Raw genomic sequence first — 17,769 nt, 5'->3', positions numbered from 1 at the left:
TAAATCTCATCCTTCATTTTTGCCAAACTAAACTGAAACATCAGCAAGATTTTCCTTAAGCTATGTTCTTATCTGAAGATTTCAGCACATGATTCATCTGAAGTTTTTTTAAAAAAAAATTGTTGGAACTAAAACAGGGAAATATATGACCATATTATAAGGACATTTAAATATTTAACATCAAGTTAAATCATTGATTAACTTAGCTTAATAATATACATACTGACTGGTAGAAAATGTAATGTGTTTAAAAAGAATCAGTGTCACATAATTTCTAACTAAAGTAATTTACAGACAAATGAATTAACCCAACAATATGCAATATGATTCTGATATACATACAGTACTATCTATTGCATTTTAAGACTGATCATATTACCAGGCCATTATACTTGTACCTGGTTTTTTTTTTTTTTGCCATAACTTGCTTTAAATCATCATCTTCATTCTCCCACCAGCAAGCAACTATCCACATGATGCAATTTAGCATCAATGAAGTGTACCAAGAAGAGACAGGACAGCAACAAATGCAATACCCTTAGCACTTAAATCATCATCATAATCAAGCCTTATTTTAATATTTCAGATTTCATTTCCTACAGCAGTAATAATCCATAATCAAAAACAAATATATAATCAAACACAAATACACTTGCCTTGAAATTTCAATTCACTTTTATTAAATTTGGTTAACTCTAATATTTATCAGAATCAAAACAGTGTGCTTTGTGAAGTTGTTTGAGGAAATAATTATTTACCTTAATATTGTAAAACCCACAGACAGCATTCACCCAGTCCATCAGCAGCTTTACATTTTCACCATAGCTTTCATATGTGTAAGACCTGCTGGTGTCATTTCCCACACTGCTAGCAAATTCCATGTCAAGTCTTTTTAGTTTTGTAACATGCATGTTTTTTAAGAAAGCAATTTCTTCTTTTAACTGATCCATGTCAAGAGAAATATTCACCTAAATAAGATCCAACCACCATTATATTCATAACACATTCCTTATATAGTGAAAAAATTAAACTGAGAGTATTACTGGCAGAATTTTAAAAATCATACTGAGTAATACTTAGAATGCTAAAATGTACCACCTCTCAACAACTCGCTAAGGCAAACTATCAAAACTAAAATGGCAACAGCTAAGGGGTAGGATATTTACACATTTTCAAAAATTTAGGTTTTGTTCCTTGATTGTGAAAACAGCGTACTGAAAGTTCTAATAACTCAGGGAGACTGTGAAAACAATATCTTGGTCTAAGACTGCAGTTCTATATAGTTATGTATGTTAGACTGTATTATTTAAAATAAAATAATTAGGACTGTGCAGTGCTTTGCTTTCAATTTTAGAAAGGTGCTCTGAAATATGAAGGAGCACTACCATAAAACCTATCTGTAACTCTTTAGAGTAGCTATGTTTTTTCTTGGAATTGTTCGACTATCTGTTGCAGCTGCCATGTGGTCACAAGACATGGCTGCTTTAAAAAGATGCAGACAGTGCTACATAGCACTGAAAAATGACATTTAAAATTAGATCACCAAACAATGCCAGCAATAAATTTCTTGATAATTTCTGTGCATATTTTAAAGGTTTCAAATCTTAATATCCATACCTGTCACTTTGTATGACAGCTTTTCTTGAAAACTCTCCAAATGTAAATAAGTGTACCCCCACTAGTCCTGTCTCCATTTTGAAAAATCTTTCTCATTGAAATTGAGTCTGGGTACAGCACATACTACTTTTACACTTTGGCTTTATGCATAAAACAAAATAGTCCCATAGTAAGTTTTATGTAGAAACCATTGTTTGATAAAATTATGAAAATAGATTACAAGTGCATACACTTTCTTATTTTATATTCTAAAGATAAATTAGACCAATGATTATGCAGTACCTGAAAAGCAAACACTATTTTCCATAACAAAGCAAATGTTTTCTCTCTATGTCGATCCACAATATCCTTTGTGTCAATGGTTGAACCTATAAACCAATGAAACTAATTAATGGAAAGCAAAATCAACAGACTTGTAAGATACCATCTTCACATTACTTTCTAGTACGTACCATGTTCATCTTTCCACTGAATTCCATGATCTTTCAATACCTCAAAAGCAAGTTTAACATTATGCACCTTCTGAAGTCTGCTGATTGCAGGCACTCTTAATTTTTTGGAAAGTGTCCAGTCCGATGACAACAGTTCTAAAGTTCTCCTTAAATACATATATTCCATATTAAAAGTAATGAATTTCTTCATGCAACAAACTTTTATAACTTTAGTAACAAAATTCAGCAAAAACTTACACAAGTCGAATGCCACATTGTAAGTCTGTAGCTAAATTTGTAACAGCAAAGTCAAATTCATCAAGTGGAGTCTGCACATGATTAACTGGGAAACCCAGGAAGCCAAGGTGACGTGAAAGATCACCTTCTCCACTTAAAAAGTCCCGGGAAAATGCAAGTAATATCTCTTTACTAGACTAGAAAAAAAGGAAACAAATCAGTACATATACAGTAGAGCTACAGTCCTATGTGGTTAATGAGTCTTATGCTACTGAACTATAATACAAATATTACTGCTACCTGTAGGATTTTTTAATATGATCATGGACATTAATGAAACTAATTTAATTAATAAGACTGCTAGTTACATATTATATAGATCAAAAATTTATAATAAACCCATTGTTGACTATATGTCTAATCAACCCTGAAAAAAATCCTGTATCTGATATCTATTATTATTTTTTAAAAAATTTCTAAAGAAATAAACATGACTTGTGTCTTTCAAACACACACATATATAGATTACATGCAAACATAATTTAAGGCAAGCTTAAGGGAGAGTACCTTGAATTCTGCATTTTTGAAGAATAAGCAAGGGTCATGTTCAATAATTCGAGACACTTTGGCACGATCAAGGAAGCAAACCAGTAGTAGAAGTTTTTTCAGTGTAAATTTGGACAATGCTTCTTCATGACCTACAAATGCAGTATTTTATATAGAGATGCCTCTTGTAACTGTATTTTTTTTCTTTGTGCTTTTGAGTCAGTCTGACTCCTGGTGACTGTATGGAGAAATCCATGCAGTTTTTAAACAACATTTTTGGAAAAGGTTTGCCATTCCTTCTTCCTGAGGGGAGAGAGAGTGACTAGCCCAAAGTCACCCACCTGGCTTCATGCCTAAGACAGGAGTAAAACTCATAGTCTCCTGGTTTCTAGCCTGGTGCCTTTAACCACACCAAACTCGCTCTCAACTGTGAAATACAATTATATAATAGCAAAGAAAAAGTGTTACTGTACCATCTCGATAAAGGTGAGGCACAGTTGGGTGTCTGTATTCAGCTGCAATATCTGGGTTCCACAACAAGCGATTAAGTATAAATACTGCCAAACCCATCACATCACTGTTACTTTCCAAAGCAATCAATTCACCAAAAATTGTCTGACAAAGAGAAAATGGTGAAAGTAATTTAAAATATGAATAAACCTTTTGTAGCAATAGGATGACATTCAAACTTTTGTAACAACTTCCAAGATATCATGTACATTGTTGTTGTTAGTTGCCGTCAAGTCATTTACGACTCATGGTGACCCTATGTATAACAGAACAAAATGCTGTTCGGTCTTGCGCCATAAGCCTGACTGTTCCAATGTTTGCATCCATTCCATGTCCCAATTATTAATGCATGTTTGTAGCTGTTATTTCTCATTTTGAGTCATGCTTCATCAGCAAATGAAGGTCCCAGAGGCTTTATTCCATCCGCGTCACAAAGGTCAGCTCTACTTTGAGAAGGCAGCTATCCCCCAGTAGCATATTGAGTGCCTTCTGACCTGAGGGGCTCTCTTCCAGCACTATATCGACAGAATGTTGTAATCCATAGGGTTTTCATTGGCACGTTTTTGGGAGTAGATTACCAGGCCTTGCTCCCTAGTCTGTTCTTTGTCTGGAAGCTCTGCTGAAACCTGTCCAGCATGGGTAACCCTTTTGGTAGTAGAACTACTGGTGGCATAGCTACCAGCATCATAGCAACACGTAAGCCACCACAGTACGACAAACTAACAGATGGGTGGTGTATCATGTACATGCATGTCATTAATTCCACTGTGAGTCTGCATCAGTATAAGTTTATCTTCACTGACTATTTCAGGAAGCAACAGAATAATGTATGGGAAAGGAAGAACAGGACATATCGTGTCATTACGTTAATTCAGTTTATCCATTAGCTGAAGCTGTTTCTGTTCTCATCACTGCAATCAGCTTTATGAGCCGCAAAATACTGCATTTATTTTGGCCACTGATACCTATTCATATTAAGCTTTATGTTCTCAACCAGCAGGATTTTGGATTAAAGAATAACTTATCCTGGTCTTGGATAGTTCACTGTAACACAGTAATCATGAGACTTTACAAAATAGCATATTGTTTATAGAATGCTTTAATAATTAGAAAGTACAGACTTACTTCTAGGCCTATGCGCAACCATAGTGGATTGTAGCATAGAAGCCAGCTGAGGATTTTCTGTCGTTCTCCTGAAAGAAAGACAGGGGCAAAAGCATTATGTAGTGAAAGTATTTCTGAATAACATTACAGAAAGATACCGATGACAACAGAGGCATGGTCAATTTACTGTAGTATTTAACAACTTGGTTCATCAGTTTTCTTAAGCCTAAAAAAAAAAAAAAATCTAAAATCCAACTATATTCTTACCAATATCTTTCCACAGATGTCTGTCTTTTCGAACTAACAAGCGTTTTGCTTCAATTTCAATCTCCAGCCTTTTTATTGCTTTAACCATTTCATCACAGGTAAACAAACGGCAAGCTGACCTACGAAGTTTGTTTAATTTGCACCTAGCTGTATATGCTCTTAATGATGCTTCTTCTTTCGTTGGTGCTTTAGGAACACTGGATTTATAAGTCTCTGTTCCCAGGATGAGACATGCTGTATTAACTGATGAAGAGAAAATAGTTGTATGTGTTTAAAACTTACACTATCTCATCTTAAAAGTTATTCTTTAGTTTACTTTTTTGAGTAACTTGCTTTTCCTGGTATTTTTCTATAATGAATCTTTCTTAGTTTGGCTTTGCATCATTGGATTATCTTGATTTGTGATAGGCTGGCCTAAATTATATTAAGTGTTCCAAGACAACTTCCTTGGCACCTACCAAAGCCTCCTGCCTTCTTGATTTTCAAAAATATAAGCATTCTTTTAACTCAGTCTGGAAAAGAGCAGAGACCCCACAATCCCTCTATTTTAATGCAATGAACAACTCGAGATACCCCATGGACTCAGAGCATTCTTCAAGTACAAAAGGTTATAGGGCAGCTCAAAACTGGAGCTCTACTACTTTCTATACACTTCCCAAAACTTGACCAAAAATAAAACAAAACAAAACATTACTTTAGGCAAGTTGAAAAACTGAGAAGACTGGGGACTGATCAGAAAGGAAAGAGGCAATGAAGAGCAGGGAATACCAAAGAGAGGAGAGAGCGCTAGAAGACCCAGAATGGATGGATGGGGCTGTGAAATTCCTAATAAAAAGAAATAACCTCACATATCTAACATGTAAATTACCTATTAGAATAAATATATATTCAGATATCATTGGATTAGCATCAGAAGGATTGCCAGACGGCTGAATCTTGCTGAGCAAGTGATCCCAAATCCTAAGCAAGTCCAGCAGCCCAGAGAAGAGAGTTTTTAATGTGATTGCCAGGCTGACTTCAGATAATAGAGGCAGGTCCTACAAGACTCTATCACCAGCTGATTTTAATAAATGTGCAGAAACATGAAAGAATGTTAATGGAAAGTTTTTATGCATATACACAGAGCTAATTTATGGAACATAGAACAGTTCTTATATACTATAACGACCCCTAACCCTTGAAATATTAAGATGCCATTGATTAGTTTTACCTTGTGAAATGTCTGTTTTCAGAGTAAAGTCATCAGGAGTAAGTACAAAATTCAGCCACCATGTAAAACCTCGTTGCTGTTTCTCTTTCCACTGCTCATCATAAAACATATTCTTAGCCACAAAAGGCATTGGATGCCTAGGAATATCTTTTAAAATTACAAGTTATATTATTTTTTTTTCCTGAAACATTGAAATCCCTATCACCTAATGAGAATACCTCAAAGCTCAATTTCTAACAGCAAATGAAGGCTAGGAATGCGCAAAATTAGGGCTGTGCAAAGCACTGGAAATGGACATTTCTTGACGTGTGTTAGCATAAGCACTTGTTTAAACTGTTAAAGTAACTGACGTTTCTGGTTAGTGTGACTGCTTTGAAGGCTGTCCCAGTTATCTGAACCTGAATGTGCATTTACAAACACTCCTGTTATAACTGCCAATAAAGCGAGGCAGCTCTGCATGCACTTACAAATGCACAAACAGTTGGGGAAACAGCTTTCAAAGGAGCAGCACAAGCCTTCCAAATGACATGGCTGCTTTAACACTGATAAGTGCTGGTTTGTTTATGTGAAATTCTTTTGTGAAGTGGCTCTTTCCAATGTTTTGTACAGCCCTACAAAATATGAAATACTGGAACAGATGCATAGCTGTTGTTTCACTTTTCTCCAGATTCTCAATCCTGAGATGAATTCTAACTTTTAAAGTTCTTACTATTTTTTATTTCACTTACTTTCGTTGCTCAATCTGTGCATACAACCAATAGTTCTATACACAGAACTCATCAAGTTCTGCATTGTAGGTGTCTACACTCATAGGAATATATATTATTGCAAACAGGAATTAGCCACCCTGGATCAAAAATGGCATCTTGAGGAGTTCCTCTTAGGCCTTCCCAGTTGTCAGCCCTCACTCTGCCTCTTCATGAGGCCTGAATCACTACAATTCTTCTTTGATGTCTGCCCACATCATTCATGTAGTTCAGAGGATGAGCACCAAAGTTCTAAATAATCTAGGAAAACAGTAGGAAGTCTCATTGGTAGTTCATTTTATGGGATAAATGAGCATAGTTATACTGTAACTCGTATTCTGTCACACTATTACAGCACTGCCTAGCCAAACGAGTTGTAGAGGTCTCTGTAATGATTAACTCAATCTAACAGCAATACAGTAAATATTAGAATCCTGTCATTATTGTCTATTATATTTGAAGCTCTTTTGTATTATTAGATCATTAGACTCTTACCACATTCTGCTACATCTTGCATTATCCAAATCATTTAAAAATAATTGCACCTCTCAGGCAAGTAAGCAATCTTTAGTTATACACAAAGATACAGTCCCAGCATCAGTAACATGGAACTCTCTTAAGGAACACCCCTTAAAACAACAGACCCCTACCCTCCTAGCCTTCCAAAACACTGTGAAGACCTGGCTTTTCCCACAAGCACTGGGATAGTGTGAAGCTGGAGCCCAGAACGGTTTTGTGGATGTGTGGGGATGTGTAGCAGTTGGGGACACTGGGAATTTACTGTGTTGGGTTTTACGCTTTTATTGTTGGTGATTCACCCAGGGTTATGTTATGTAAGATGAGTGACTATATAAACCTTTTAAATAAACGAACATTTATCAAGAGTGAGGAAAATGATAGCAAGCATAGCCTATCAACACCATGATGACAAAATAACTAGTTAGATTATACCAGAACTTCATGGGACAATAATTAAATTCCGTATTTAAATGTGAGCCAATTCATTGCAATTGTGAGCCACTTGCAACGAAATTTCATTTTAATGTGCACCTTGGTGCATAGTGGAATGACAATAAAAGTCTATTCTATTCTATTCATCAGAACTATCATCTAGGCAGGGAAATAAGGAGGCTAATTATAAGTGGCAGTTTATTCATTCATCCCTTCATGCTAACTTGTTATGAAATGTTGTATTAATATGAGACAGAACAAATTCCAATTCATGCCACATATCTCCTGAAAAAGAACTATTCCTCATTGAATAAATATTTGAACCATTGTGAAATAGAATGAAAAGAATGAAAACCGTATCATTCTACTTTTACTGTTTTTACTATTTCATTGACTGTACTTTAGATAAACTTTATAAAAATTATTTTAAATGATATACAGAAAAAAATCCTGCTCCAGGAACTTATTTTCACCTGTTTTTAAAGGCTTCACAAAGGTCAGTTGAGACTGTGCAACAGGAACAGTACTTTTTGTTCTTTTAAAAAGTTTAGATTTTTGAGATGCAGAACCTGAAAAGAATAAAAAAATAATTCTAACATCCTAAATTGAAATGGAAACAAGATCAAGAAATTATGTAAGCAAACTGTTCTATCACTTTGTAATCACAAAAGGTTAATATAAGAACAAGACTCACTCTGAGGTGCATTAAACATTGTTTTCTCTAACTGAACACCCATCTATAGTTAAATGTTGTTTTTTTACATTACCACATCTCTTCTGCTTATCTCCATTCTGAGATTTGGAAACAGAGAATTTCAAAGCACTCTTGCTTCCATTTCCTTCACAGGACTTCAGAGTTCTTTTTGTTCCAAAATGTTCTGCATATTCTTCTCTTCCACTCTTAATTTCTTCTAAATATTCTCCACTTTTTCTTTTATGATTATTTGAAGATGATTCCAAATAAATAGAACCTGCTTTAGCTTTGACACATTTAGCTTCACTGGAGACACTTTCTATAACTGGAAGTCTTGGCAATGTGTCCAGGCTTGCATTTGTAGGAATAATGTCCACACAGTGCTCGATTGCATTAGAAAGACATTTTTTAGATTTTAGTTTTAACATCTCTGTTTCTCTTTCCTCAGGAGTGGGCTTAGTTTTGGTAACAGTGCTAGAAAGCAAAGGCCTTTTTTTGTTCTGAAAGCAGCAAGCCTGGTTATTTGTCCTGTATCTGGCATTTTGTTCAGTCTTATCATAGCAAAATGTAGGATTTCTGTCATTTATATTGTTGGATGCTTTGCGGGAAAGCTGAGGTTCCATAAAACAGGAAGTAACTTGTATCTTTTCTTTCTGCTTTGAAAATTTTGCTCTTGACATACATGATTTCACATCTGAAGAAAAGGACACTGTTTTATATTCTTGTGAGGTTGGTTGAATAACTATTTGATTCTCTCTTAAAAACTGATCAGGTGAAATAGGCATTGCTGTAGCTGCATCAAGTTCTTCAGTAACTTCATAGCTATTGTTTACAAAAGAATCAGGACTTAAAATCTTCCTATGATTCAAAGATGTGTTCAGTTGTTCTGGTGTACAGACTGAATTTGCATTTATTTCTATTGAGTTTATAACATTATCTCTGCTTTCTTTCTTTTTTTCCAAAACATTATCACATAGAGTTGTAACTGTATTAGTTTCTGTTATATTATTTAATAACGTATTACATGCTGGTGCCCCGGGAACAGAATATGTAGTTGATAGGGGGGTATAAATAACATGTTGGTTTTTCTGAATTATGGGGCCAATAGGGGAAAAAGAAAGGTTGTTTTCTGAAATGATTAAGGAATTTCCATTAGGTGAAATTCTGTTTGAATTCACTTCCAGGTTCTCACAGGACTGAAGAGGGCTTCTATTTCTATCTGTTTTTTCAGACATCTGAAAAGTTTTATTTATACTTTTAATGACTGGCACTCTTTTTCGTGATTGTTGTGCAGGAGTTCTTCTTTTAATAGTATCCCAAAGATTTTTCTGAAATGACATTAAATACACATAGACAAGCATTATGTTTTTACGTATTGTACCTATGAAATTAAAAGCCCATGTTGCCTATGACATGCTTCTAATCATTCCTTGGTAAATAAATATGAAGTATTGGTAATTCTCATTTTTAAAATTGGCATCAATATTACAGCATTTTATCTCTATTATTTATGTATCTCCACTGCATAATTATTTACAATAGCTATTTTTCATTTTGTAGAATTCACTTTTGGGGGAAATTCAAGAGGCTAAAAATCAAGGGAGATATGCTAACATGGAGGGCATAGGAACACAGGTATAAGTGCTATAGAGACTTTTAAATATCTATAAATCTCATAGACCTATGAAGTTTCTGCAGCTTTAATTACACTAGTATGTTGTTTTTCACTTTCAAACATGCCAACAATTTATGCAGAAAAGCTTATTACATAGATGGATATTCTGCATGCCAAAGGAAAAGACTGACTTTATTAATAAGCAGAACAAGAAAGATTTTAAACAACTTCCTACCTTCTTCTTTATAGGTTGCTCAGCATTCCCCAGCAAAACTGCTTGATGTTTTACAACATCATTTACAATAAAAGTTATGAGCTCTCGAACTTTGCCACCTTGTAGTGGTGTCCATGTTATTAATATATATATTCTCTCCCCTGGCTGCAAAAGAAAAGGATGAAACAATAAGCAGATGGTATAGCAGCTGTGACAAATACATGAGGAATATATCCAGTTACATATACAATCCTGTACAGACTAGTACCTTTGAATGCTAAAAGTTTTATTTAAGGATTGTATCTAATTGTAGAATAGGTAGAATAGAATATGTAGAAGTGGTTTGACACTGCCTTCTTCTCATTTTTTTTTTCAACTTCCCAGTCTGTCCCACAGTAGTGAGATATTCTGGCAGTTTTCTGTCCAAGCAATGCCCACATCTGATCCTGCTTAGTTTTCTGATCAGATGGGGGCATTGCTCGGATAGAAAACAGTTTCCACCATGGTCAGCTATTTATTGCAATCTAGCTAGACCTGCTTTTGACTATGACTCACTCCCAATATCTGATATATTACAGCTTAAATTGTATAGGGAGGGCCAGTTTGATGTAGTGGTTAAAACACCAGACTAGAAACTGGGAAACCATAATTTCTACTTCCACCTTAGGCACGAAGCCAGCTTGGGCCAGTCACTCTCCCTCAGCCCTAGGAAGCAGGCAGTGGCAAACCTTCTGAAACCTTGCCAAGAAAACTGCAGGGACTTGTCCAGGCAGTCCCCAGAAGCCAAGACTGACTCGAAGGCACCCTCCCCACAAAATTTTATAGCACATATGAACTCACACTACATAGAATAAACCAATTTCTTTTTTTTAATATAATATTATCACGCTCACTTTAGCCTACAATCCTAATGCAAGAAGCACTGATTACCTTTATATCCCACCAAAAACAATCCTCATAGAAATAGCCTCATCTGGAAAGATTATAAGATTATTAACCATTAACATACTACAAGGTTCCCACTTGCCTAGAAACAATAAACAAGATAACTTACAATAGCATTCTTTAAAAATAAGTAGGATAGTGGTAGAGCATCAGCGGACGTTACGCAAATTGAAGATTATTCCCCAACGTCCATGATCAATTAAAAGTCAGGGAGTAAAAAATATATTCAGGCTATCGATGGCACATGAACATTACCGTCCCCGCCCCCCCAGCTTAGACCTCAGCACTGGCATTTGATGTTGCCACCTTAGAGCCCCACCACCACATCGCCTCTCCTCCCCTCTTTGGCTAAAGCACCTGAAGGAGGAAACTGCCTTGCTCCACCGTGAAGCCTTTGGAGGCGGGCGGCGGGCGGTAGACGGCGCCGTGGACAGGCTCCGCATTGGAGTTCTCTACGGCCAGGCGGCGAGCGCACGAGCTACCGACGCGGACGGAGCCGAAACTGAGGAAAGGCGGCCGGGAGAAGTGGCTGAGTGACAGCAAGGCGTCGGTCCCATCCTCGCAGCCCTGAGCGGCAGCCCAGCGCCTGCTCCGCTTCGGCGGACTCGGCTCCTGAAGCCCGGCTGCTCCCACACCCTGCCTTCTTTCCGCCATAGTCCCATGTGGGGAAACGATCGCGGTCAGCCTCTCCCGACGACAGAAGCCCCTTCGCCCGTCAGAAAGCAATACGCAAACTCCTTCCAAAAATCGAACTCGCAACCGCCGCTCGAGAATTCAAACTGACAGTCTCCACCAATCAAGGGGGTTTACACAACGCAGCCCATTCGCACACAAGACTCTTCCTCCAATCGCCATGCAGCCCTGAGCAAAGATTCGGCCAATCGTTTGAGCCGTTCCTTTTTTTTTTTCCTGCTTTCAATCCTTTCTCCTCGATCAAGGCCTGCGAGCTTTTTGCGCCACGCACCAATAACAAGCGAGCGCTCAATTTAAAACGTTAATTGCCTTCTTTCGGATGGTTATACCGCGCAAGTCCGTCTGGTACTCGAGAGGTGAGTCTCGGTGCTCCGCTGCAGTAAAAGCAGGAATAAGCCTCGAAAGGTTCTGTCTAGCCCATTAGCTGCCAGTCAAGAGCCAGCCAAAGACATCTGGAAAAGACCTTTCCCTGAAAGCCTCCCAAAGACTTGGGAATGAGATTGGCTATTCATCTTGTTGTTTATTCGTTTAGTCGCTTCCGACTCTTCGTGACTTCATGGACCAGCCCACGCCAGAGCTTCCTGTCGGTCGTCAACACCCCCAGCTCCCCCAGGGACGAATCCGTCACCTCTAGATTATCATCCATCAACCTTGCCCTTGGTCGGCCCCTCTTCCTTTTGCCCTCCACTCTCCCTGGCATCAGCATCTTCTCCAGGGTGTTCTGTCTTCTCATGATGTGGCCAAAGTATTTCAGTTTTGCCTTTAATATCATGCCCTCAAGTGAGCAGTCTGGCTTTATTTCCTGGAGGATGGACTGGTTTGATCTTCTTGCAGTCCAAGGCACTCAGAATTTTCCTCCAACACCACAGTTCAAAAGCATCGATCTTCCTTCTCTCAGCCTTCCTTATGGTCCAGCTCTCGCAGCCATATGTTACTACAGGGAACACCATTGCTTTAACTATGCAGACCTTTGTTGTCAGTGTGATGTCTCTGCTCTTAACTATTTTATCGAGATTGGTCATTGCTCTTCTCCCAAGGATTAAGAGTCTTCTGATTTCCTGACTGCAGTCAGCATCTGCAGTAATCTTTGCACCTAGAAATACAAAGTCTTTCACTGCTTCTACATTTTCTCCCTCTATTTGCCAGTTATCAATCAAGCTGGTTGCCATAATCTTGGTTTTGTTGAGGTTTAGCTGCAAGCCAGCTTTTGCACTTTCTTCTTTCACCTTGGTCATAAGGCTCCTCAGTTCCTCTTCGCTTTCAGCCATCAAAGTGGTATCATCTGCATATCTGAGATTGTTAATGTTTCTTCCAGCGATTTTAACTCCAGCCTTGGATTCCTCAAGCCCAGCATGTTGCATGATGTGTTCTGCGTACAAGTTGAATAGGTAGGGTGAGAGTATACAGCCCTGCCGTACTCCTTTCCCAATCTTAAACCAGTCCGTTGTTCCGTGGTCTGTTCTTACTGTTGCTACTTGGTCGTTATACAGATTCTTCAAGAGGCAGACAAGATGACTTGGTATCCCCATACCACTAAGAACTTGCCACAATTTGTTATGGTCCACACAGTCAAAGGCTTTAGAATAGTCAAGAAAACAGAAATAGATGTTTTTCTGAAACTCCCTGGCTTTTTCCATTATCCAGCGGATATTGGCAATTTGGTCCCAAGTTCCTCTGCCTTTTCTAAACCCAGCTTGTACATCTGGCAATTCTCGCTCCATGAATTGCTGAAGTCTCCCTTGCAGGATCTTGAGCATTACCTTACTGGCATGTGAAACGAGTGCCACTGTTCGATAGTTTGAACATTCTTTCATGTTTCCCTTTTTTGGTATGGGGATATAAGTTGATTTTTTCCAGTCTGATGGCCATTCTTGTGTTTTCCAAATTTGCTGGCATATAGCATACATTACCTTGACAGCATCATCTTGCAAGATTTTGAACAGTCAGCTGGGATGCCGGCTATTCATCTTAGTAAATAAATAAATAAACTTTTGCGATTATTTGGCTCCAGTGCTCAGATCTGTCCCCCTCCTTTTTAAAAAACTTTTGGTTTAAGAAAAAAAAAACCATTTTCTCCTGAAAGAAGACTGCCATTTCTCCCCTTTATCCAAACCACGTCCTTCCCCTCTGAGAGACGCTTCCCGCTGAAACCACTTCCATAAACCGATCAGGACAGGAAAGGCGGAAAGGGAACAAACATCTTAGCATATGTAAAGAAAGGGCTCCCCTTTAGAATATCAAGCAATGACAGAATACACAACCCAGTAGGGAGAGAGCTAAATTGATCAAAGGAGCCAGAAACCACAAAAGCAGCAGGGGGCGCGACCACAAGACTGCCTCAAGCCTTTGTTCAATTAAGAAGTGCAAAATCCAGCAAAAGCAAGCACCCTCTCTCACCCACCATAAACATCAGAGGTCTACATCTCTACATAAGGGGCTGGTGGGAAAATACACGTGTGGCCACCCTCAGCCAGCATACTCTGTCCATGCTCTTGGGAAATAAACTTACCTCTGCTCAAGCAACTGCCGGTGTCTCTTCATTCCTGGCTTGGGACAAACTCTTGGTAAATTTTCCTTTCAACAGGTTCTCTGAATGTTTATCAGTGGAATTTATTACTGTGCTTATTAATGGCTACTTTGTCAGAACAGCAGGCTTAAAAAAAACGAAAGTCAAAGAAAGGGCAAAGGAGATAGAAGAAGATATCTACACCAGATTAGCAAAACCAATCAAATAGGAAACAAAGCCCACCTGGGAGCAAAAGCAGCTGCCTATAAACAGCCAACACACCTCCCTTCCTCCACATCAGAGCGAGTGAGGTAATGGTGACGTAATGAAGAAGCATCTGCAAGGAAAACCCCAAGCTCAGATCACCAAAGCCAAAGTGGTCTTCATATCAGAACCCATTACTTATGCTGTGTAGAATAAGCATCAGGCCAGTTAGTTGTAACTTAATGCAAAAGATACCATTAACTCATATTGTTAAGCACAAGTCATTAAAAATCAACAACCCCATGGTGAACAAATTGACATTATAATGTACACTGCAACATTTTTTCTGTTTTAGATGACTGATGAATGCCCTAGTTTTGTGTCAACTGAAAACTTAATTTTATCCAGAATATGTACATCTCAGTAGCATCATTCCAATGTGTTTTTGTTCCCACTACACAATCTCTGACACACAATTTCTTCTATGGATTGTTTCAGGTCAGTTTGGTCTAGTTCATGAGCATTTTGTTCCTAAAACCTCCAGAAAGAGTGTGCCCAAGTCCATTACACTGCCAGCTCACAGCTACCCTGGTACTTCTGGGTGGTCATCACCCCCAGTGTAGAAGTGGCAGGTCTTGGCTCAACCTGGCCTCCCTGCATAGTCTCAACTATTACTGTATCTCTGCTATAGTGGCTGGCATCATCTTTTGTTTCCCCCAGCAGCTGCAGTTGGAGACTTGGCACAGGTTCTTCTGCAGTGGAGGACAGCTGTCTTCCTTTCAGGCTGCCCAGCCATCTGGCTACAGAGAATAAGGACACTGTTCCTGCTGTTGTTGCCACCAGCTCCACTCAAGGAAGCACAATGGCTCCCATGCTATGGCTTCCTTTTGACCAGCACTACTATGGAGGAGAACCAGAAGGCTGGTTCAGATGTAACCTAAATAACTCTGCCAGCTGCATCTTGTACAACTAAACCTTAATAATCTATTAATCCAAAATTGGTGCCTTTTTCAATAGATAACTTCAGTTCTGGGTACTACAAAACTTCAACAGCTACAAGGAATCTTTGGTGCATTTAGGGAAGCAATTCATTTAAAAAACCCCTCTCAACTCTTAAATCCAGCCTTTTCAATTCACTGAATACTTATTAAGGAAATATATAACATGCAGAAAGCATGCATATGCTCTGCTCTGTGTCACGTGACTGGGAAAAGGAAGAGGGGGGACTTACTATGCAGCAGTCACCATTCACATTATGAGCCACTGCCCATCTACCTTTCCCATCATGCACTGGGGGAATTGGGGAGGGTGTTATGTGTTTCCACATAGCACTGCCCTGATCTAATCCATTTTTGAACTTTATCTTTGTTCTGCCAGCTTCTGCTCCCCACCATGAAATACATAGTGATGACAAAGCACCAAAATAATTTTTCTTTTATTTGAGATTTGTCCAAGTTTGAGCTTTTTTTTGTTTTTGAAGAAATATATGGCCATGTCCTGGTTTTTATGAAGGAAGAGTGGAAAATATGTGATTCATTTATTTTTCAAATTTTGTCACCACCCATCTCACTCCAAGAGTGACTTGGTGTGGGACAACTGAAATTCTACTGTAACTAAGATTCTATCTTGCCTTAGGATTCTCTAGGTAACAGTAGAAGTGTGGCAGTTTGGAGCTTTGACTTGAGGTGAAAAAGAAGATCGTTGCCTGTTTAGCTCTGACCATTACTTGGCTTAGGATAAACCTTGCTATTATATTTTAAAAGGTAAACTAACATAACTAGTTATATAGTCTGTGTAAAAGATTGTTATCTGTGTTTATTCTGGTTAAGATTAGATTCCTAAATAGGGGTATAATAAAAGTAATATGTGTACTATTATAGACTATTGCAATGCACTCTACATGGGGCTACCCTTGAAGAGTATCTGGAAGCTACAGCTGGTCCAGAATGCAGCTGCGCAAGCAGCTTTAGGAGCCCCAAAGACGGCCCATATAACACCTTTGCTGTGTGAGCTGCATTGGGTGCCAGTCTGCTTCCAGGTCCAATTCAAGGTGTGAATCCAATTCAACCTTTAAAGTTCTACATGGCATGGGTCCAGGTTACCTGAGGGACCGCCTCACCCCCATCACATCGACCTGTCCTACCAGTCAGGCAGAGATGGCATGGTATGGACCCTGTCCATGAGAGATTGTCGATTGGTGGGGTCCAGGAAGAGAGCCTTCTCTGCCATAGCCCCCGCCCTCTGGAATAAGCTACCCCCCAGAGATAAGACAAGCCCCAACTCTCCCAGCCTTCTGAAAAGGGCTCAAGACATGGCTGTGCCACCTCGCTGGGTGGGAGGGAAGGGGCGATGGTTGTCATTGGGATGACTGGCACCTTGATACGGCCTGGGGAATTTTATTAAAGGCTGCAATCTTACCATCTTGGGTTTTAGATTTCATATTTTAGAGTTTTTAATATATTTGTATATGTATATTTTATAATGTATCTCTTTTAATTGATATTTAATTTTTTACTGTTTTAAATTTGCTTGTGAACTGTCCAGAGTCATTGTTGAGATGGGTGGTGGAAAAATGCACTAAATAAATAAATAAATAAATAAATGTGTACACTTTTAAGTTTCTAAGAACTATTATCAAAGTTAGAGTGTTTATCAATTATATTTAAGGTATGTCTTGCAGATTACAATTTTTAAGAGAGTATGGAAATAATCTTCAAATTACATCCTTATACGCAGGTAGTATTAGGTTGCAATTGATAAAACACTCTAATCTGTGTAGACCTGGTTTAAGCACTAGCCAATACTATTTTATTTCTATCTTGTTTTTAATTATAGTTTTTAATTACATGGATTTTTTTCCTCATGGTCAACACAGCTCCTTTTGCTTTTTATAGTAAAAGCAATTGAAATTAGTATTTCAGTTCCATGAGCCTTTGCATTTATGCAGGTTTCACTTACAATAAATTATATTTAAATACGATTTTCAATTTTTTTCAAAGCCTCTCCATAAAAAAATCTAGATTAAGGAAGCAACAAAAAAAGGCATGCTTAACACAGTTGTTTCCTGAATGTGCTTTAGATTACTAACAGCAATTACTCCTTCTGATATCAAAGACATTAATTCTTAAGGGAGCAAGACTGCTACCTTGATTTATTTTAATTGATATTGAAATACAAATAGTTTTAAAATTATGACATTTGATTGAGATTGAATTAATTCACAATATAAAGAAAGGTTTGTGTGATTTTAACCCTAAAGCTTTTTTTACATTTTCATAC

At 38.1% G+C, this 17,769-nt stretch overlaps 1 protein-coding gene across 1 annotated transcript in view; it reads right to left on the bottom strand.

The window, feature by feature from the left end:
* The window catches only part of ASPM (assembly factor for spindle microtubules), a 30,069-nt gene extending 18,272 nt beyond the window's left edge, over window positions 1-11,797 (bottom strand). The window contains exons 1-13 of the mRNA XM_063299880.1: window positions 11,445-11,797; window positions 10,164-10,307; window positions 8,351-9,641; window positions 8,093-8,188; window positions 5,923-6,069; window positions 4,713-4,955; window positions 4,467-4,534; window positions 3,305-3,446; window positions 2,853-2,983; window positions 2,307-2,482; window positions 2,070-2,215; window positions 1,900-1,985; window positions 759-968 (exon numbers count right to left, since the gene is read on the bottom strand). Of these exons, the coding sequence (XP_063155950.1) occupies window positions 759-968; window positions 1,900-1,985; window positions 2,070-2,215; window positions 2,307-2,482; window positions 2,853-2,983; window positions 3,305-3,446; window positions 4,467-4,534; window positions 4,713-4,955; window positions 5,923-6,069; window positions 8,093-8,188; window positions 8,351-9,641; window positions 10,164-10,307; window positions 11,445-11,741 (3,177 nt within the window). The 5' untranslated portion in view covers window positions 11,742-11,797. The remainder of the gene's footprint in view (window positions 1-758; window positions 969-1,899; window positions 1,986-2,069; window positions 2,216-2,306; window positions 2,483-2,852; window positions 2,984-3,304; window positions 3,447-4,466; window positions 4,535-4,712; window positions 4,956-5,922; window positions 6,070-8,092; window positions 8,189-8,350; window positions 9,642-10,163; window positions 10,308-11,444) is intronic.
* Window positions 11,798-17,769: the final 5,972 nt, after the last annotated feature.

This window comes from Candoia aspera, chromosome 3, assembly GCF_035149785.1.
Source record: "Candoia aspera isolate rCanAsp1 chromosome 3, rCanAsp1.hap2, whole genome shotgun sequence".
Classification (NCBI taxonomy): Eukaryota; Metazoa; Chordata; class Lepidosauria; order Squamata; family Boidae; genus Candoia; species Candoia aspera.
Note: the sequence above shows the minus strand (reverse complement) of the source record. Positions and strands in the feature narration are given on the sequence as shown.